Here is a 22,600-nt window from a genome sequence, read left to right as displayed (position 1 = left end):
AAACATAGGCAAGACTGAGCCCAGAAAAACACCCATGGGTACTAAATACCAATCAATGCCTGCTCCAAGCCAGAAGCAGGTCTTAACAGACTGCCAAATATCCATCAAGATTTTTTAAGTGAAATACAAAGAGGCAGAAACCCATTACAAAGGGCCTTCAGAGTACAACCCAAATCGGTAGAGAGCCATGTTTCACCCTCTTCCAGGTAGAGATCTACTCCATTCTTAGGCTAATCTTGCACTAACACCCAAAGGGCCATGTTGCTTTTGATGGTGGGTATAATGGCAAATCAGGTGCATTTCAGACACTTCTGCCAAAATATCCAAAGCCTCATTTTCTTAAGCTCTTCGCTGGAGAATGAAGCAGGGAAATTCAGGTTTTTAACAACCTCCATCACCACAAATGGCATCTCTCCTTTAGGTTAACTTAAGAGAGAAAAATGAATCCCACCTCCTAGGATACTGAAACGAAGCTGTAAAGTCAACTTCCTTTACAGCTAGTCCAAATTACATAACCTTTCTCCAGGATAGAGGCTACATATAATCAAGCCCTTTATTCTATATAAGAAATCCCCCAAAGTCTAATCTGGAAGGAAAAAAAAAAAACAAACAGTATTCATTTAGGTGAGGTGGAAGGCACACCTCATCTACCCTTTCTTTCTTTACCCACTGACCCTCCTTCTGGCTCAGGCTCTAACTTAACACAGTCCCTTCCCCTCTCCCACCTCACAAAGCTGCAGGACTACTGAGATGGAAACTGAAGTGTCAGTTTCCATGTGCATTTTATCATTTTGCCCTACAAGTTCAGAGGTTTCTCTGGTACAGGCCAGCTTCACAGCTAACACACAATGAAACATGGTTTTTAGATCACATCAGTCTGTAGTCATTTTAGGGATACAACAAAGGCATAAATTGGAAAGTAAACGTTATCTGTGTTCATTAGTAGTGTGATGGTGTACAAGGTAGGAGGAATACTGTAGGAAAACTAGAAGATAAAACCCAGGCTTTGTTATTTACTAGTAGTACAGTGTAGCTTTGGGCAACTGACATTCTCTTTAAATTCAGCATCATCACACATAAAATGATCAGTGGTTCTCATCCAGGGAGGGAGTGGTTCAAATACACACATGCCTACCTTTTCTAACTCACTCAGAGATACAAAGATCTGACTTCCTCAAAGATGCTATTGTCAGGGACTGTGTACCACCCACAGGTGAAGAAGAAAAACTAGCGGGGATGGGGGTAGGGGTTGTGCTTACTAAGATGGCAAAAGCTCTCTAAAGGCAGTGGCTTTATATTAGCAGCAGGGTCTCCTTTTAAGCTTAATTTCTCAATGGAAGGTGAGGACTGGGACAGTTGGCATCCTATCTCAATGTCGGGGGTGATGGAGGGGATTCTAAGAATTTTAATACTAACAAGGCCAAACCATGATGATTCCAAATTGTACTCTGGAGACTATTCTTCTCTATTGGCCCCAGAACCACCATCAGACGAGGAGAAACATCACAACAACTGCAGAAAACTGCAGACAACTAGAAGTCATTCTTAAAGAGATTTAATTATTTGAAGTGCATAAAAGGGGAGGGTACATTTAAACCTCTGCTATATCACAAACTGCTGTTTTTGTTGTTGTTTTATTAAAGACCCACCAGTTTTACTCATCTTCAGGTTTATGGCTATAGAATGTGGGGAAAACAAAAATTGGCAACAGAATAGGAAAAAGTAAGCAAAAGTCTGGTCACCAGAATGTCTTCTCCACTGCAGAACAGACCCTTTTAAAAAAGAAAAGCAAGGAAAATAGCTATGGGCTATCCACAACCAGTAATGATAGCTACAGTTAGAAAGAAATGAGAAAGGAAACCAGGAGGCAGAGTCTGGGAATTCACAAGTCTCCTCTCAAGACATATACTAAACCCGGACCTCTGTGAGGATTAATTTTCCTTAGATTTCCTTCCAACGTCTTAACCCTAAACCAAGTTCCCCTGTCAATTCAAATATAATAAAGGCAGCATTCCACAAGGAGGACTGATTTGAGGATTGAAGTGATTTGCCAACATTCTGAGAAAGCTTATTTTAAAAGAGCACGGCTTTAAAGATAGGTTCTAGTCCTTGAAGACAGAGGGGTTCTTTGTTAGTGAGGGCTGTAGGCATATGGCCCACCAAACAGAGCAGGACACAAAAGAAGAATCCCCTAATGTTGTTTGCAGGCTAACATCCACTGCTACTGCAACCTGGTTGGGCAGAGGCAAAAGCAAGCAGCCCCTTCTGGCTGTGCAACAGTAGAGGGGCAGAAGAAGCTGTGCTCTAATGGCTCTAAATAATCAGCATTTAGTGTTATGTTAGGACGAAGGATTTATTCCACAATATAAACTGTAACATTTGATACAAGCTACCAAAAAACAGGGGAGAAAGGAAGGGACAGGGAGAAAGCCAAAATACAGCTGTGGCAATTACTTACAGAGAAGTCTCTTTTCTACATCACTAGTTCATCAGTGACACTAGAAACTAGACATTTGTGTTCTGTACATCAATCAATCGCTAAAGCACCAACACACTGTTTGGAAGTTTGTTTTGTTTTGTTTTAATTCCAGCCACTGAAACCAACATAGAAGTTATTGCTCAGATAAATAAACCTAGTCTACCAGGAAAAAGAAAAGTGGATAAAGGAAAAGAAGAAACAAACAAAAACTCCCAAAGTGAAAAACTTAAAAATTTCCCCAATGTGGTAACAGAGTAAACAAGGGAGAGCTTCCTCAAATGAGGATTTACTGGAATTTCTGGTGGGTGCCCTTTTGGGCACTGGAAGTGAGTTGGACTCTTAAGCTGGTAAATCCCAGAGAGAGGTAAAATTTTAATGCTGTACATGAAAAGGTGCAAGCTTCAATGCCTTCCAAATTGGTGGGAACCCCTGCAAAAAAAACAGTCAGCTTTTCAAACCTCAACAACCACAAATAGCTCTTAAGGAAAAAATACAAAAAGTGTCAAAAATTTTTTTAGTTGTTTTTTCTTTTCTTCAAAGAGTCCTGGAAAAATGATCCCATAAGGAATAGAAATAGCACCGTTTACAGGCTGGCTTGAGTACCAGTCCTGTAGCTTTGCTGAGATTTGAAGAAATCCTCTTGGTTGGAGTCCTGAATTACATTAAGTAGGGGGGTATCTGTTTTTGTGTTTTTACTTTCGGCTTGGTGCGTCCTTCACAGTACAGCGCACACAGATGTAGTCTTCTTTCTCTGCCATCTCTGGGGAGACACCAACACAGACCTGATGAAACCACTGATTGCAGCTGCCATCACACTGGACCCAGTCCACCTGGTTACAAAGAGCAGGAAGATGGGGTTTTCAGAGGAAAAAATGGATTCAAAATTGGGCAGGCCAGCCTCAAGAAATTCAGGCCGTTTGCCAATAACGGCCACTGTCCCACCACTGGGACCTCTGGCACAACAGCTAAGCCAAATGAGTGTAGCTGGCCCCCTAGCCAAAGCAACCGAGTCAAAGTCATTCTTCAAGTCGTGTCTGCTTTGGGGTTAAGACAGCGCTGCCCTGTGATAAGTAAGCCAAAGGGCATCACATCAGCATCCCTCCCACCTTCTTAGCGCCGGGAAGGTGAAAGCTGGAAGAGCAAGAAAAGGAAAAAGGGAAGAACAAGAGTTTCTTCAAGAAAAGGGAGGACACCCAGGAACGATGGTAAGAGCACAGATATCAGTGGGGGAAGGGCTGAGCAATCCATTCAGATCAGCTCAAAGCAGATAAGCAGAGGAGAAAGACCCAGCGAGATGAGGTCTAGCTTACAGGGTTTCTGAGTTAAGGGAAAGCACGTCCTCTATGGCCCAAACCTCACTGACCTCATCTCCTTCTGGCTGCAGGCAGCTCACAGCTGGGCAGATGGCATCTTCATCCTCAGAGTCTTCCTGTTCGGAATAGGATGTGTCTGAGGGCAGGGAATGAGTTTCAGCAGAACGAACTAATTCATAGCTACGCTCTCTCTCTAACTTGAAATTGTTCATGTCCTTGGGGTGGCTCAGTTTGATTTTCTTCTTTTTGGGGGTCCGCATTTTCTTAACTCGTTCCCACCGCTCACTGGAGAGGCCCTCTCTTTCCAGGCGTCTCTTCAGTTTTCTCTCAAGACTGTTAATTCCATCTCGCTTCCCTCGGCAACAGTCATTCTGGGTGGAAGATAGGAAAGTTCAATTTTCGCCTATGGGTCACCTATTACTAAAACTAATGAAGCTAAAGAGAACATGTAAATTAGAAATCAGATGATCCCCCAATCTACACGGGAAAAAAATACTGCATCTTAACCACTCCCCTCCCAGTCTTATATAAGACAACCAGTTTAGGTTTAACATACTTCCTTCCCCTGTCACTGTTAGTGCTACCAAAGGATCACTGGAAAAAGGAATGTTAAAGACGTGATTACCCTTCCAATTAACCAACCAATACCAGAGATGGAGAGGTGCCCACTAAGAGTCTTCCTTTCACCAAATCCCTGAATGACTAACTACTATAATAGTTTCTGTCTAGGTGTTTATGTCTATCCTTTGACCTACAGGCTCCTGAGGAACCACACTAATAATCTTCCTTCTTGAAGGATGTACATCCCCACACCTTATAGGTGTAAGGCGCATTAACTGAACACATTCAATGATTGTGCCATACTACTTGGTATGGCAAATGAAATTTGCCATGAAAAATGAAATTCTAAATGCCAACATCAGCCCTCATGCTATCTTTAGTGAAGTTCTTCCCTAATTTGGCTTCAGGCTTCCTAGTAGATTTCTACCCTAACTATATTCTCAGGGGCCTTAAATGTGATGGGTCAGTTAGTTCACTAGAAGGAAGTGGCAGCAGCCGCAGTATCCTTAACTATGTTAAGAAACAGGACATTAAGGAGTATCCTTCAACTAAGTCAGCATTCAAAATGGGTCATCCTCAGTCTAATCACCCAGTCCTCACACCAGCTGTCTGGTTATGTTTCGAGGAGTAAAATAAAGCATACCCCCACCCCAGACTGTGCCTTGCCCCAGAAGCCTCTCAGACACTCACCTTCTCACTGCTGGGTCTCACTGGTGAGCTTCGGTCAGTCTGCTGAGCAGGGCTTGGCTTTGCAAGTAAAGTCTGGTAAAGTTCCTGAATTTCAGGAAGGGATACCTGGAGCAGCTGGGCTTCCATCAATAGTTCATTCACTTCTGGACTAACGCCTGTAAAAGACCAGACCAAATCAAAATGATAACAACAAAGGGTGTTTCACATTCACATTTGGGTTTATGAGACAAATAGAAGGACTGTCCCTAATACCACTACTACCCTCTCCTTCTTAAATTACAAATTACCTTCAGTTGAAGTGAGGTTTAATGTGCCTAAAGCCACAATATAATAAACAGAGCCAAAACTAGATTTCCTAAGTCTTCTGATTACTAGTATTAATTATACACTGAATCCCCTTCTCATTTACCTTATTGCTAATGCAGAAGAGATTGTACTTCTGCCTTGATGACTTCTAACAGAAAGCACAGAAACAGACTGATGGCCACAGCGTCAACAGTCTGAGTAGATCAAGGAGCTCTAACCACATTACTAGACATACACTGAGATGCTATGACTAAGGATCAGGACTCTAGCAAATGTGGATTATCCCTAAGATTCTCCACAAGTCTCCTAAGTAATGAAGCAACAAGAGAGCCCCTGACTTAGCATCTGACTTAAAAGCTTGGTGTTTATCAGCTGGTATGGCATGAACCCTTTCATCCCTGAGGACAATGGATATAAAGTCTTCCTCTCTGTTCCTTTGCATTTATAAGCCTTCAAATAGGATCCCTTCCCTATTTTGCAAATACATAATAGCCTATATCCTACATTTCAGCATAAAGTCCTTTCTATGGTACTTGATCATCTATAATAAAAACCTAGTAATACAAGATCACTCATTACTATCCAGCCCTCAACGTAATAACAAAATACAAACCATGGAGGGGGATACAACTTCGTCCAGTTGAGAAGGGAGAGTGCAAATATGAGGTTCTGTTGTCCCAGTCATCAGGCAAAGAAAATGATGTTGTGCCAGGAGGTTGAGATACCTAATGGAGGGAAAACGTTTTATAATAAAATCTCTTCAGGATTAAAAATACTCCCATTAGTCCAATGACAGTAGCTTGCATTACCCAGGCAGGCAACCAGGGAAAAAAAAAAAAAAACAACTTGATTTTCCCCTACTGAAGAGTCTCCTGGCATTTCAGAACTGGCCAAATCAACTCATATCTTCCCAAAGACCAAGCCTTTAATCTTTCCAGTTTTACTTGGACTGATTTCAGAGATGTAAAGAAGGCCACTGGGAAATAAGCCACTTTCTCAGTGTAAGAACAGATCATACAGCCTTTTAATCCTTTTCTAATTCTCCTTATTGAAGATTAAAATACGATGAACACATATGTACCCCTTTGAGTAAATCAAATGAGGACCTGTCAGAAATCATCCATAACCACTTTCGTATCTTCCTTAGTGTTTTATTAAAGGAGCTAGGGGAAACACTCCTTTGACCATGAATTAATATAAGAGTTGTGTCCTTTCCCTTTACTAAGAAAGGTAAACTCCTAGCACATCCTGGGTAAAGAACACCAATGACTCCACTTTGGGAGTGTGCACAAATGCCACAACTCATCTATGCAACAAATATTTAATTCATCATCTATGTGTCAGGCACTGTATTTCAGAAGCCTGCAAAGAAATAAAAAACCAAGGAAACAAATATGACAGACTGTTTTTTTTTTTTTTTTGGTCTTCATCTTATCAACAATTTAACTCATATAATCCATGTGTCTATGCTCATATGGCACAAGAGAGTTGTGGTATCTCTGGTACAGAGATGTTTACCAACTTTAAAAACCATCAGATTAACCTCATAAAGATTGAATACTGTCTTCCTGATCGTACTTTTCTATTGTCTTCACACTCTTTTACTGCAGCCACCTATGGAAGATGACAGAAAACTCTGCCCATCCAGTGATGTCAAAAGAATCCAGCTTTTGGCAGAAAGATCGCAAATGGTGTGTAACCCAGGAGCTTTCCTCTGAAATAACACAGTGCTCAAACACTTCTTCCAAAAAATATTTTCCCTTAAAGGGCAAAAAGCGATAAAAGGCAGGAAGTGCTTTCCCTTTCTACTAATTGACTTACATGAGAAGAAGCAGGGTAAAAAACTTTTTAGTCAAGCAAAGACTTAAAGATACATCATATACGTATATGTAAAATATAAATGGGTCAGCACACATATAAATGAAAAAATTATTTGTATCTGTGAAAAGCTAAATATGTGCTCTATAGAAAGAGTGCCTGGGAAACAACTTCTAATAGGAGCAGAGGAAACTAAAAGAATATGTTATACCTGCATGGTCTTGAAGTGGGAAGCTACAGGTAAAGTGGGTGCTGTTAACAGTAAAGTGATCATACCAAGGGAATAGCAACACCAAAGCTACAGGTTCGAGAGAAAGGTACAGAGCTTTGCAAATTCCAATAACCCAACAAGGAAAGTCTAGATTCACCTTGTTTGTGTCTGACACCTGTCCTGCTGAGGCTTGCCATCTGCTATATAACAGTCCTGAGCCCACTCGATCTTGCACAAATTTAAGATTCCCTGACGAAAGCAGTTGCTGGGCTCTGTGCTGCCAGTTCACGGTTCTTTCAATCATATATCGAAGTGCATCTCCCTCAGGAAGGCGAACTCGGATACGCTGAAGGGAGGCGAGCAGGGGCAGAATTTTCTCTAATGGAGGTTTCTCTGACCTCCGACAATGGGGACAAAGCCAGATTCGGGGGCCCTGTGAAATACTGGGTACCGCCACACAACTGGTGTGGAAAGCATCCCTGCAGAGTTCACACTGAATCATAGGGGCAGCTGGGGCCTTCTGACACAGGCAGATTTTTATATCCACATCTTGGACAGGCGTCAGCAATTTCCCTTCATTGGCGAGTCTGAGAGACTGCAAGGCTTCCATTTCCCTTAGGCGAGCTTCCCCGAGAGTTGCCATCTGAAAAAGAGTTAACAATCAAGGATGATGTCCTAGATAGCTTGGCCTTCCCCTAAAACTCAGAGTCCTAGTGGTTAAGAGCATGGGATCCTGAGTAGATCATCTGTATTCAAATCCTGACTGCCTCATACTAAGCTGTGTGAGTGACCTGGTGCCATGTATTCCATTGTGGCTAAATTTCCGCATGTGTAAAATGGAGGTGATAATAGCGCCCACCTCACAGGGCTGAGATGACAAGTAAGAGATGTGGGATAGGACACTCTTTGCCTGGCACATAGTAAACAAGTTCTCAAAAAATCTGTCACAGTTAAAAAACCATTTCCAATCACCACATCTATCCCCTTTCAGATCCATCACGATTCACCAGATGAAGCACCCTTACAAGGCCAGAATAAACTCTCCATTATCTCTATTTAAAAAAAAAAAAAAAAAAAAAAAAGCCTAAAAGCAAATCAGGTAAAGACCTTTGGTATACTAAAAAAAAAAAAAAATCCACTTCTTTTGTAAATATAATACACAGGTAATATGTGTGGGTTATATGATAACAAGGTAACTTCTGACAGCTTAGAGATGGAAAGCAAATGACTAACCTTTGAGTTCTACCATAAATTAACAGATAATACGTAGGGAGAATTCTTAAAACCAGGGGTCTACAGACAGATGGACAGACTAAAATCTACGAAAGATACTGCATATAAAGTTTCAAACCAACATATATACACCTCAGGAGAGGGGGACTGTAACTTTCAGTTAGTCTTTATAAAAACAAACCATAGATGGAATGGAGGACCTCTGATGGCAGAATTCTGTCTAGAACCTGACTGAATATACAAATATACACTAAGAACATCTGTGTCAAAATACCTAAATAAATCAAGGCAACCCATGTCTATCACAAGAGGTCTGGCAGCTACAAAGAAATCAATGGGAGAAGGTGTCCAGATCCACAGATGAACCCATTCAATCTAGTCCCAGTAGCAGGTATACATTCCCACTCTAGAACGGGCAATGCTTCGTGCCATTAAAAGCATCACATAGCTATCCCTTTTTTATCCTGATAAGGTGCTTAATGTGTAACATTAGTTATACATTGCTTCATCTTCTTTAAACTATCATCTTTGAATCAACAGTATTTACTAAATGCAGGTCAGAGATGTAAGGTATTCCAGATGAGTATCAAAGTATCCAGTAAACTTTTAAATGTACTTCTTAACTATAAACTAATAAATTAGCATTGCATTTTCATACATCTATTAATATTAGTCTCAATATCTTTAGTTAGCATTCCTGGATCAACCCACAGGCACTAGACTGTTTCTGTGTCTGCAAGACCCTGAGACTGGGAAGCCTACCCTGAATCTTTCCCACCTCTATGCATCTTACCATTCAAAACTCTTAACACTTGACAATTTTCAAAAAGTCTTTTTAGTAAAACTGAACGCTTTCAAGTTACTCTACTTGCCTTCTCCAAATTCCTATAAAACAGAAAGGGTTAGAAATTATTCTTCCCAGTAACATAGAAAGGAGAAGAAAAAACCCCTACATACAGCTGAAGCAGTCTCCTTGCTTTCAGTTAAAGCTCTCTCCAGGTCACTCAGACTCTCTAATTTGGTGCTTTTTTTCTTTCCATTTGGCAAGGGCTCCTTTAACTTTCTCTGCTTCCTTTTCAATCCCAAAAGGCCAATATCACATCGAGGACACAGCACCTAATGTGGGCCAAGGCACAACCAATGGTAAAATAAATTTCAGATAAAGCATTATGTAGGAAGTCCCAAAATAAAAGCCTAAGCAGTAAAAAGGATGTGCATTTCTTAGTACTGAAGATTTTCTTTGGAACATGCAACCCTGAGACTCTCCTTTACAAAAGGAGGAGGAAGACTCATAAAAGATAGACTGATTCCTTATTCAATTAAGTAACAAGTTAAAAATGTGATATATACTAGCTGATCCCAGTCATGATGCACAAGCAAGTTTACAGAAAATACAAAAAGTGCAGTTAAAGCACTTTTAAAAGATGGGGGAGATCATTTATCAGGCTTACTAAATTCAGGTGGGCGAAGCACGGCCAAGTTTAAGAGTCCAATTTCAACACAGAGGAATTTCACCCAATAGGAAAAAATTTTCTTCTTTAGATACTGTTATGCTAAATCAACCAAGAAAACATTTAAAGGTTGCTTCACCAGAAAATTAGAAGAGTCTCCCTGGCTTTACGGGAAGAACAACTCACAGAATATAGATTAATCTGTGATGTCATCTTTGTATGTGATGAACTGCATGTTTTACCAAACTAGGAGATCTAAGGTCTTGCAGATGAGCTGGTTGTAAACTTACCTCTAAGAGAGAATATGGAGAATTCTCGGTCAAGAATGTATTAACAGCACATTCTTTCCAAGCCTGAACCTCAGCTACTAGGGTTTCCAGTCTTGGCAAAGAATTCAGATGTACCGGGATAGATCGGCCTCGTGTAACAAGTTCTATGAGTGTGTCTAACACTGGCACACGTCCTCCAGCCTAATAAATCAAGAAAAATTACAGCAGTTTAGAGAAAAGAACACTCCTATGAAAAACAGGAAAAGCTTAATTCAGATTGGTCCATTGAGTACTTCAGATTACTCCATGATCTCAACATGCTAAATTCACAAACGCTGACTAACCTGCCAGCTGACCAATGATATTGGGGGTAGAAGTGACATTTGTTCCTTCATTACACAAACAGAGAACCTAGTTTGGGTCTTTTGTTGGTGGTGGTGGTAGTGTTTTTTTTTTTTTTTTTCTTTTTTTAAGACGGAGTATCACTCTTGCCTGGGCTGCAATGCAGTGGTGCAATCTCAGCTCACTGCAACCTCTACCTCCGGTTCAAGCAATTCTCCTGCCTCAGCCTCCCGGGTAGCTGGGATTACAGGCACCCATCACCACGCCCAACTAATTTTTGTATTTTTAGTAGAGATGGTGTTTCACCATGTTGGCCAGGCTGGTCTCAAACTCCTGGCCTCAAGCAATCCTCCCACCTTGGCCTCCCAAAGTGCTGGGATTACAGTGAGCCACTGTGCTGGGCCTAGAGAACCTAGTTTGTGCTAGGCTCTAAGGATACAAATGTGAACATGGCATATACTGTGGTCCCTTTGTTCTATTTATACCCTTCTAAATTCACTCATCTCATTGGTTCCTATTAACAGTTTGAAAAAAATTTCAACAGAAATGAAGGTTTGTAGTAACTCAAGACTTTCATACTGAATTACACAAATAAAAAGCAACAAAACAATATTTTACCCCAATCCACTCACCAATGATGAAAGCAACTCAATATAAATTATTCAGGAAACTAAAATATAAGTTGAGACAGCCCAGTGGTTCTCTAACTTTAGCATGCATAAGAATCATCTGGAAGGCTTGTTTAAACACAGTTTCCTTAGTCCTATCCCCAAATATTCTAATTCAGTGGGTCAGAGGAAGGTCCATAAATTTGCACTTCTAACAAGTTCCCAGGTGAAGCTGCTGTTGCCGATGCTAATACTGCTGGTCTGGGAACTGTATTTTTAGAAAGAGATAGCCAAACTAGGAAAGTAAAAGCATTAAGGTTATGGAGGATGAAATGCATTGGTGTTGCTCCAATACAATGTAAAACTTAGCATCACTAATGGTAGGTCATCCAGATATGTCTCCTGTTGTGATGCAATATAGAATATACAGTATTACCTGACATTTTAATGCATTATATTAAAAAAATGTTTAACTTCGATGCACCAGGGCTTTAAAACTAACTTCCAATTTATAGGAAATACAGAGAACAGAACACTCCACAAAGAAACAATCAAACAAATCCAGAAGGTGGAGCATACCATGGGATAACTGTCTAGTCAAGTGACATGAGAAAAAGTGGGGTGGGGAGGAAAACGCTACAAGATTAAAAGAAACTTAAAGAGATGACAATTAGGTGCAACATGTGTTTCTGGGTTAGACAAACAGCCATAAGGGACATTTTTGGGACAACTAGGGAAGACTGGGTAGGTTGATATTTTGCTGCCTTTGATATTTATTCTTACAGAATTAAATCTGTTAGGGCATAAATGTTCTGATGGACACTTAAGAATGTGACTCATAAATTAATGCTATTCCTATGATATTTAATTTAGAAATCTGAGTGCTTCCTATGTGTAAAGCAGAATACTGCATAACATTTAAATAATCCACTAAATAGAAAGTAGTTCCTTGTTGTTAGTCATGTGTATTAGTCCTTAAATATATGATGCAAAAAAAAGGTAGGCTACTTTTTCAGGAATGAAGCAAAACTTGCCTTTTGCCCTTAATGGCACTGTTGCAAACATAGTAAGTAGCATATACATATAAAATATGAAGGAAATAAACTCATCCAGAAGCATGCCCTTGCTTTCTGATTTTATATGTCAGCCTCTCCTTATTGCCATGACTTCACCTTCTGGCTGCTAGCAATCATGGAGTAAAAAGGAGGACCATAACTAAAACTAATTACTACAATACCAACTATCATTGACAAGTGCCTGCATCTAAAACTCTCTTTAACAAAGTTTATGTCCATAGTAAATACTTTTGTTTTTGTTTTTGGCTTGCTGGAGTCAGTCCTTAATTATGTAATCTCCTCAAACAATATATCTTCTTTTCCCTATTAACAAGAACAGATGCCCAGATGCAAACATTTGTCTAGAATTGTCCTGTTTGGTATTTCTTGTTAGCAATTAGCCAATTAACACCACTTAAAATTACACAAATATTCAGAAAGCCAGATCGTATTTTTATTTCTAGAATTTGAGAACTTCAACAAAATAGAACTTGAGACTTTTATTTTTCTCAATAGGTCAGTAACACCTATTGGTTTATGATGATAAGAGATAAGGGAAGACATCCCCCATCAAACACGTTTCAAATTAAGTCATTCAGCCAGTCGTCTGAAAACTGGGAAAATCATATTAAAGAATGCATTCTTTTTGTACCTTAACAATGCTACAAGTGAATTTAATTCTTTTTTTAAACTTATATACAGGTCAATAAATATAACATGTAGCATAAAACCACAAATACTTGGTGGAAATGACTTTGGATACTTTGGATAATTACTTTGGAACTGGGTAGGTTTTATTTCTTTTGTAGGGTTGGGAGGGTACTTTTAAGTCACTACTTCATGAAAATTCTGGGCCTTGGGGCTTAGTTGGGCATTTAGTCATATAACTAGATTCACTGAATTTGCTATTACTGATTGTCTGAACTTCAAAGTTGTGGACAAGCCAACAAGAGGTAATCATACTTATCAAAGAGTAGAAAAGTACTTTCTCTCACTACTTCATTGTTAGCTCTTTTGCTTCAATCTGCAGTCAAGTACTCAAGTTTGTTATGAAAGACTCCCCAGCTCCCAGAAAAAGTTGGTGACACTGTCTAAGCTTTAAATATTTGAGACAACTGGTTAGGATAATAGCTGGTAAGTACATCCAAATAAGTATGAATAGAATTAGTCTTCTGGTCAACCCCTAAAATACTGAAACTGTGCAGCAAGATCCAACATATTATTCTTCACAACTTTCCAATATTGCTCTTAATGGATGCACTTACACATTCTGTATATACTTTTTAAAACCAACCTGCAGGGCCTCTACATCCTGAAGCCAGTCTCTGGCTCTCTGCACTGAGTCTTTCAGAGCCGCACCATTGGGCAGATATGCAGGGATCTCTTCGATTTCCTTTACTGCCGTAGCAAGGCTATTCAATGAATGTCGTGGCCTACAAAATGCAAACAAAGACTTCTTAGCATTTTATATGATGGTTCATTTTTCTTATGGTTACCAAAAAAACTAGCATTTCAAAGGAAATTCAGTATGGCAAATAATTTTTTTCAAATGATATTGTCTATTCCTGTTGAAAATTATCTGCACTGTTTTCTTGCAGAACAGTGCCTATTAACTCTCACACATTTCTCTTTAAGACTCCTTGGAACCGTATTAACTGTGAGTTTAAACAGCTTCACCTATTTGTAAATATTTTCCTCTCTCAAAGACAGGATATTAACAGGATCCAGGGAAATTTCATTAAACCAACTCTAGAAAAGGTGTGTCCAATTGAATTATTCATTTTTAATCAGTAAAATAAGAAAAAATTAACATTCTTTTACTCAGGTCCCAAAGCAGCTCCAAATATCTCAGCTATTTCTACATGTCTTCCACGTGCATAACAACCGCAGCTACTGAGCACCTGCCATAGACCAATCATTGTGCTCTGTGTTTAAGCTGGAGATAACTGTCCAACCTTCCCAAAGAAAGCGAAATCTGCTTTTTCACCTGGCCTTGAGGAGACTCTTGGCTTTGTCGTCCCAGTGCTCTGACACTGTGAGCAGTTCCTGCAGCCGGGCCATAGCTTTCTCCACTGCTGAATACGGGGCCAGCCCTACCCCTAGGTCTATGAGACGTCTCATATCATCTAAAGTAAGGGAGCTGGGGTCTAGGCAAGCTTGCTGCACCTCTTCTAGCCAACGGGCTTGTTCCAAACGGATACGCATCTCAGCAAGCTGTGGAAGTTCAACATCAAATTCAAAGCTGACATCTAGCAAGTCTTGCAGCTCCGCAGCACTAGGCATTTCCTCAGAGAGTAGTTTCTGACTATGCTGTTGAAAATCTTCTACACGATTCAAGAGATCCTAAAAAAAAAATACACAGGTTGTTGCATTAAAACAGTAATTTCAGTAATTGGCTTCTTTCAAACTTAGAATCTTAAATTCATATTCAATGAGATCCCATTTAATTTTAGTAATAATATAGGTAAATAAGATAACACATAAGCCAACTGACAGCAAATACTAAGTGACTATAACAGACACCTTATCCCAGCTTAAACTAGCTGAGGTCACTTTCTCTTTTTTTTTTTTCTGCAACCTCCGCCTCTTGGGTTCAAGCGATTCTCCTGCTTCAGCCTCCCAAGTAGCTGGGACTACAGGCATGCACCACCATGCCCGGCTAATTTTTCTATTTTTAGTAGAGATGGGGTTTCACCATATTGGTCAGACTGGTCTTGAACTCCTGACCTTGTGATCCACCTCCTCAGCCTCCCAAAGTGCTGGGGTTACAGGTGTGAGCCACCATGCCCAGCCAAGGTCACTTTCAAAGTGAAAATTTCCAACTTTATTTCCCCTCTGTGGACCTACTATAATCTCTTTATATACATATACCACTCAATGGGTTATTAAAAGCATCTGCAAATAAATGTACATATTAATCATCAAAGAAGATTACTTAGTAATATCAATCGAGTTTATATACAAAATACAGGATTGCCAAAGTATTCTCCCACACACCCCTCTATGGTTACCTTTAGTAATGGTGTCTGACTGAGGACACATGGAAGAGCATACAGCTGTGTTACAAACTGCCGGAGCTCATTCACTGTCAACTGATTTTGGGATTTCCCTCCACCAGATCGATATCTGTAAAGACAAAGGCCCAAGGAAGCCATATAAGAATACATACATGTCCACCACACCCAGGTGGTCACAGAAATTCAAGACAGGAGTCACAACAGGTTTCCAAACATAGGTGCCAAAGAATCCAAACTCACGCAGTCAGAAGCGCATACCTAGTTTGCCTTTTGCCATTAAGCAATTGCTGCGCAACAGAGGCACACTTCTCTGCATCCTGTGTGACTAGGCGAAGGTGTCGCAAAAGATCATTGTCTGGGAATTTCTTCATTTCAGATTCTTCAATTAAAGCCTTGAAGCTGACAAGGCCTAGGAATGAAGAAAAAAGTCATATTTTCTGTAATCATTATGTTTATTACTACTGGTATGAAATTCAGAGGAGACTGGTTTTGTCAGTTCTTGTCTAGAAATGTAACTTACAAATGTTTGCAATGCTTTAAATTATTAACAAATTTGTTGATTTGATTTTTGCAGGGTGGTGGCTGAACACGGAGTTTTTTAAACAAGTGCCTAGAGTTGAACTTAAATATAAAAATGCTAAGACCTGACATGTTTTAGGGCGGGTACAGTGGCTCACGCCTGTAAATCCCAGCAATTTGCAAGGCCAAGGCAGGAAGATCACTTGAGGCCAGGAGTTTAACACCAGCCTGGTCAACACAGCAAGCTCTCCTCTCTACAAAATTAAAGAACTTAGCCAGCTATGGTGGCACACAACTGTAGTCCCAACTATTTGACAAACTAAAGCAGGAGGATTACTTAAACCCAGGATTTCAAGGCTGCGGTGAGCCACGACCATGCCACTGCACTCCAGTCAAGATGACAGAGCAAGACCCTGTCTCAAAAAAAAAAAAAAAAAAAAAAAACCTGTCATGTTTAAAATAGACAAAAAGAAGAAAACAACTGACTTATGAAAGCAAAGTAAATATAAATCTTATTGTGGCTTGAACCACTTCTTCCTCCTGCATTTTATTCTGCAGTTAGTGAGTAACTAGTGTGCTCAGTTACTAGAGCACAGTAGACTCAGAGACAATGATATTGCTCCTTTCCCCTAAATAAAAGCGGGTGGAGTTACGTGTTGGGCTACAGAAATGGAAGCAAGTGAAAACACTCTGAAAGAGAAATGGACTGGTACAAAAACAGACACACAGACTAACAGAACAGAATAGAGAACCCAGAAATAAAAAGGCACACCTACAACTATCTGATCTTCAACTAATCTAACAAAAACAAGCAATGGAGACAGGATTCCCTATTCAATAAATGGTGCTGGAATAACACCTAGCCATATGCAGAAGATTAAAACTGGACCCCTTCCTTACACCATATACAAAAATTGACTCAAGAGGAATGAAAGACTTAAATGTAAAACCCAAAACTATAAAAACCCTGGATGACAACCTAGGCAATACCTGTCAGGACATAGGCACAGGCAAAGATTTCATGAAGATGCCAAAAGCAACTTCAACAAAAGCAAAAACTGACAAATGGGATCTAATTAAAGAGCTTCTGCACAGCAAAAGAAACTATCATCAGAGTGAATAGACAACCTACAGAATGGGAGAAAATACTTGCAAACTGTGCATCTGACAAAGGTCTAATATCCAGCATATATAAGGAACTTAAAACAAATTTACAAGAAAAAAACATTAAAAAGTAGGCAAAGGATATGAAAAGATACTTTTCAAAAGAAGACATACGTATGGCCAACAATCATATGAAAAAAAGCTCAACATCACTGATCATTAGAGAAATGCAAATCAAAACTACAATGAAAGGCCGGGCGCAGTGGCTCACGCCTGTAATCCCAGTACTTTGGGAGGCCGAGGCAGGCAGATCACAAGATCAGGAGTTCAAGGCCAGCCTGACTAACATGGTGAAACCCTGTCTCTACTAAAAATACAAAAATTAGCTGGGCATGTTGGCGCATGCCTGTAGTCCCAGCTACACAGGAGGCTGAGGCAGGAGAATTGCTTGAACCCAGGAGGTGGAGGTTGCAGTGAGCCGAGATCGCGCCACTGCACTCCAGTCTGGGTGACAGAGCAAGACTCCATCTCAAAACAAAAACAAAAACAAACCAAAAAAACACCACAATGAGATATCACCTCATACCAGTCAGAATGGCTATTATTAAAAAGTCAAAAAGTAACATGCTGGCAAGGTTGTGGAGAAAAGGGAACGCATATACACTGTTGGTAGAAGTGTAAATTAGTTCAACGATTGTGGAAGACAGTGTGGTGATTCTTCAAAGATCTAAAGACTGAAATACCATTTGACCGAGCAATGCCATTACTGGGTATATACCCAAAGGAATATAAATCATTCCATTTATAAAGACACATGCATGTGTATGTTCACTGCAACACTATTCACAATAGCAAAGACATAGAATCAACCTAAATACCCATCAATGATAGACTGGATAAAGAAAAATGTGGTACATATACACCATGGAATACTATGCAGCCATAAAAAAGAATGAGCTCGTGTCCTTTGCAGGAACATGGATGGAACTGGAGGCAATTAGTTAGCAAACTAACACTAGGAACAGGAAAGCAAATACTGCATATTCTCACTTATTAAGTGGGAGCTAAATGATGAAAACACATGGATGCATAGAGGGGAGTAACACATGAACACATACAGGGGAACAACACACAATGGAGCCTATTGGAGGGTGGAGGGCAGGAGGAGGGAGAGGCTCCAGAAAAATAACTAATGGGTACTAAGCTTAATACCTGGATGATGAAATAATCTGTACAACAAACGCCCATGACACAAGTTTATCTATGTAACAAACTTGCACATATACCCAAGGTGAAAAGTAAAAAACAAAAAACAAACTATATTTTCATAAGAAAAAAGAGAGAGAGAGATAAAAAGGGTAGCAGTGACTTTCAAAGGTAATGACAAGTGCCAGGGACCTTAACTTTAATTAGAACTAAGAAGTGATAAACTACCATTTCAGAGACTCCTGATTTAGTGTCATGCTGCCTTTGTCACAAGATGCTTTGTTTTTGTTTTTGTTTTTGTTTTTTTAAAGATTTCAACATCTTTGTAAGAAATGTGAAATTTTTATTTCTGAGACAAAAATAAAGGTTTCCTAACAATATCGTTTTTGTTAAGTAAGTGATGTTGCACAACTCATATAACAAAATTTCACTGTGATGTAAGGGCAACTGCCTTATCTACTCTTGGTTTTAAAACCTTCTCTGCCGGTGCTCTGTAAACCGGGCTATGTAGAGGGGCTAACCAAGGATGAGGTCAGGCTGTTTCAAGAAATGTTTTGTTGACTTTAATTTGGCTACATCACAATAAGCCCCAATTTGCCAATCACCAAGTCACTTTCTGTATCACATACTTTTCTTCTTGTTGATCTTTGCCTCCAAAGCTTCATTCACATTCAAGGCCCATTCGTTGTAAGATTCTGCTCGAAGCTTCAATGCATTCATCATAGGGTAGAGATCATCCAGCGTGTATCTATACCTGGAAATAATACCACCACACTTAGCTTTGAGACGTGTAGCTTTGGAGAAAACTAGATGTTTTATACTTAACATTTCAGCCCTAGAACTGCGGTATCATTGAGCTTTTAGTAAGGATCAACTGTTTTCCATAGGAAAAAAAAATCGTTCTTCCTACTTACCGCAATTTATATTTATAAGGAGGACAGGAACACAATTCTTTTACATGATGCAGGCAAACAAGAAGGCCAGGTTTACAAGAACAGGAGATGGCAGACATGAAGCATGTAGTTTTGCATTTTACACACTGACGTTCATCATCTGGCAACAGCTCAAAATCCATTCTTTCCGAATCAATCACTCCCTAGAATAAAGTATACTTTAGAGAGACCTCCAAAGGATAATATAATCCACCAGCCCAAGACAAACATGCAGTAGTACTTGAGTCTGAAAAAAAAAAAAAAAGCTTTACCAAAATAGTGATGCATGATTAAAAATGTGTGGCATACAAAGAAACAAATGACCTAGCAAATATAGGCAAGTTAATTTGTCTAGGGAGATCTCCTTTTCAGACAAGGCAGGTCCTTATGTTTGGTCATTTTGATCTGAGTATGAACACCATAGGACTGTAAAACTACTGAGATTAGTTATCTGTTCTACTACAAATTAGCCTTGTCCACTTTTTGGGTATAGATAAGAGGTATAGATAAGAGTAAAAGAAAGGAATATGTTTCCTACTTCTGAGGAAATATGGAGAATCTATTAAAAGGACAAAAATAAAAGGAAAGAAGATGGGACGAGTGGAAAAGACTATCATGCAGAAATTGAGTTTGGGAAGATGCTGAGTGGTCTCTCAGCCTTTTACAGGAAGTTATGTGAAAGGATATCATTAACTGAATAGTTAGAAAATTTGTGCAATAGGAAAGACTAAAGTCATAATTAAACATTTCCTCCTAAAAGACTGTCAGGAAAAATAAGGTCTTGAACCAGTAAATTTCAACATAATCTGTACCACCGAACATCTAGAGAACCCTTCTTGGATATACCTTTTGTCATTTAAAGACCAAACTTCTATCACCTTTTTTCCCTATCTAAAACTGGATCCTAATCCAGCCTTGAGAATGCCAGTCGTTTATGAACTACTGGGCTTCTTTCTTTTATTCTGTTATCCTGTATTTTAACCTTTTAACTATTTCATATCTGCCAATTATATGGGCCAACAAAGATGAGGAAGGTAAGGAAAATGCTAATTAGATTTTGGTTTTATTCTTGAATTGGTCATTAAAAAGGACTTCATGGGATGGAGAAAGTTAACATTTTTGTTTACAATAAGATTAAGGACCAACTCCATGGATTTTAATTGAGAATCAATCATGTAGTTCATACCTAATTTTAATTTGTAAATTCCATATATGGAAAAAGTCTCAGAGTTCTAAAAATGAGCTACCATTTTTGATGTAAGACTTTGGTAAGTTACTTAAACCCTCTGGGCACTATTTTCCCCCAACTGTAAAATATAAGAGGGTAAGGTAGGTAACCTGCTGTTAAAATGTAAATGGGCTGCAGAGAGCCAATATTCCAGGATTCTACCCAAAAAGGCACATATTTTTTTTTTTTAAACAGTATTACTATTTGCATATATTATTATTCCAAAAGAATCCATGAAAAAGCTACTGGGAATTAAGTGACTTTAGCAAGGTCTCAGGAGACAAGGTCAATATACAAGTCAATTGTCTCTCTAAATACTAGCAATAAACAATTAGAAATTCAAAGTTTTTAAAAGTACAATTTATAATAGTGCCAAAAAACATGCAATATAAAATTATACTCAATATTATTAAGATATCAATTCTCCCCCAAACTATCCATAGTTTCATGCAGTCTCAATCAAAATTCCAACAGGAATTGATTTGGTAGAAATCAATAAGCTGATTCTAAAATGTACATTAAAAAAAGTAAAAGAGATAAAACAATTTTTAAAAAAAAACAAAGTTAGAAGACTCATACTACCTGATTTCAAGACTTCTTAGAAAGCTACAATAATCAAGACCATTTAGTACTAGCAATAGAATAGATGCATAGATCACCAGAACACAAGAGTCCAGAAATAGACCCATACTTATGTGGTGAATTGATTTTCAACAAAGGTGCCAAAGCAATTTAATGAAGAAAAGATAGTCTTTTCAAGAAATGCTGCTGGAAGAACTAGATATCCACATGCAAAAAAATGAACCTTGACTCATATTTTTGAAAAACAAAAATTACTTGAAATAGATGAAAGACCTAAATGTAAAACTTGAAACTATGAAATTCTAGATGACTTTGTAGGAGAAAATCTTTGTAACTTTGGATTAGGCAAGATTTATTAAATAGGAAACCAAAAAAACATGATTCACACAAGAAAATAATTAACAAACTGGACTTCATCAAAATGAAAAACTCCTGCTTGCTGAAAGACACTGGTAGGAAAATCAAAGACAAGCCACAGACTGGGAGAAAACATTAGCAAAACACCTATCTGATTAAAAAAAAAAACTGGTATGCAGAATACATAAAGAATTATTACAAAAATCAAATGTTTTAAAAAAATAAAGGGCAAGCCGGGTGTGGTGGCTCACGCCTGTAATCCCAGCACATTGGGAGGTTGAGTTGGGTGGATAGCTTGAACCCAGGAGTTTGAGACCAGCCTGGGCAACATAGTGAGACCCTGTTTCTACAAAACATTTTTTTTAAAGGGGCAAGACATTTGAACAGCTACTTCAGAGAGACATATGTACATGTGGCAAATAAGATAGTGAATAAAAATTAAAACCACGAGATACTACTATACATCTATTACAATGGCCTCAAAGAAAACAGGCTTTAAGAAGACTGCTTAAAATGATATTAAAGTGCGTAAAAATTTTACTAAATAATACCCAATGACAACATGCAGTTGGATTTCCATAAGCCTTACCAATTTACGGACAGTTTCTCTTAAAGCTTTCTCATCCTCAATCATAATGGCCATGTCTTTCTGAACAGTTGAAGCCACTACAACATCTAGTACATCAGCCTTGGAAGCCATCTTGCAGATCATCTCATCGTGGGAAAATACACAATATCGATGAAGCAAGCGATAATGCTCCACACACTGTCGGCCTAATGGCAGCTGTATCAAAACATGGAAAGAAAAAAATAACATTCATCTTTCTTCTATTTCCAAACACCTCTGACCCATTATCATCAAATTACCTAACATCACACTATGGGTCTTAACACGTATCATTTACCAACCCTAAAACCAGACTCTGGGCCAGGCAGATGGCTCACACCTGTAATTCCAACACTTTGGGAGGCCAAGCCTTGCTTGAGTCTAAGAATTGGAGACCAGCCTGTGCAGTATGGTGAAATCCCATCTCTACAAACAAATATAAACATTAGTCGGGTGTGGCGGTGCACGCCTGTAGTCCCATCTACTCTGGAGGCTGACGTGGAAGGATTGCTTGAGCCTGGGAGGTCGAGGCTGCAATGAGCCATGATTGCACCACTGCACTCCAGCCTGGGTGACAGAGCGAGACTGTCTCAAAAAAATTTAAAAAACAAACAAAACACCAGACTCATAAAATTCCTAGCCTAGGCCCTAGGCCTTATTTATCTTTGCATCCCAAAGATCTGTAATCTTACATATCTTAATTAAAAAGTGG

At 39.1% G+C, this 22,600-nt stretch overlaps 1 protein-coding gene across 8 annotated transcripts in view; it reads right to left on the bottom strand.

The window, feature by feature from the left end:
- Nucleotides 1-1,539: 1,539 nt before the first annotated feature.
- KDM5B (lysine demethylase 5B) overlaps nucleotides 1,540-22,600 on the bottom strand; it is an 80,485-nt gene continuing 59,424 nt past the window's right edge. For all 8 annotated transcript variants that reach the window (XM_514104.8, XM_054657730.2, XM_016936007.4 and 5 more), the window contains 14 exons: nucleotides 21,871-22,065; nucleotides 19,097-19,278; nucleotides 18,812-18,936; nucleotides 15,612-15,762; nucleotides 15,348-15,462; nucleotides 14,324-14,679; nucleotides 13,631-13,769; nucleotides 10,353-10,532; nucleotides 9,569-9,727; nucleotides 7,536-8,021; nucleotides 5,963-6,074; nucleotides 5,044-5,198; nucleotides 3,843-4,163; nucleotides 1,540-3,309 (listed from right to left, as the gene is read on the bottom strand). In XM_514104.8, the coding sequence (XP_514104.7) occupies nucleotides 3,172-3,309; nucleotides 3,843-4,163; nucleotides 5,044-5,198; nucleotides 5,963-6,074; nucleotides 7,536-8,021; nucleotides 9,569-9,727; nucleotides 10,353-10,532; nucleotides 13,631-13,769; nucleotides 14,324-14,679; nucleotides 15,348-15,462; nucleotides 15,612-15,762; nucleotides 18,812-18,936; nucleotides 19,097-19,278; nucleotides 21,871-22,065 (2,814 nt within the window). In that variant the 3' untranslated portion in view covers nucleotides 1,540-3,171. The remainder of the gene's footprint in view (nucleotides 3,310-3,842; nucleotides 4,164-5,043; nucleotides 5,199-5,962; nucleotides 6,075-7,535; nucleotides 8,022-9,568; nucleotides 9,728-10,352; nucleotides 10,533-13,630; nucleotides 13,770-14,323; nucleotides 14,680-15,347; nucleotides 15,463-15,611; nucleotides 15,763-18,811; nucleotides 18,937-19,096; nucleotides 19,279-21,870; nucleotides 22,066-22,600) is intronic.

This window comes from Pan troglodytes, chromosome 1 (assembly GCF_028858775.2).
Source record: "Pan troglodytes isolate AG18354 chromosome 1, NHGRI_mPanTro3-v2.0_pri, whole genome shotgun sequence".
NCBI lineage: Eukaryota > Metazoa > Chordata > Mammalia > Primates > Hominidae > Pan > Pan troglodytes.
This window is presented reverse-complemented; position numbering and strand designations above follow the sequence as displayed.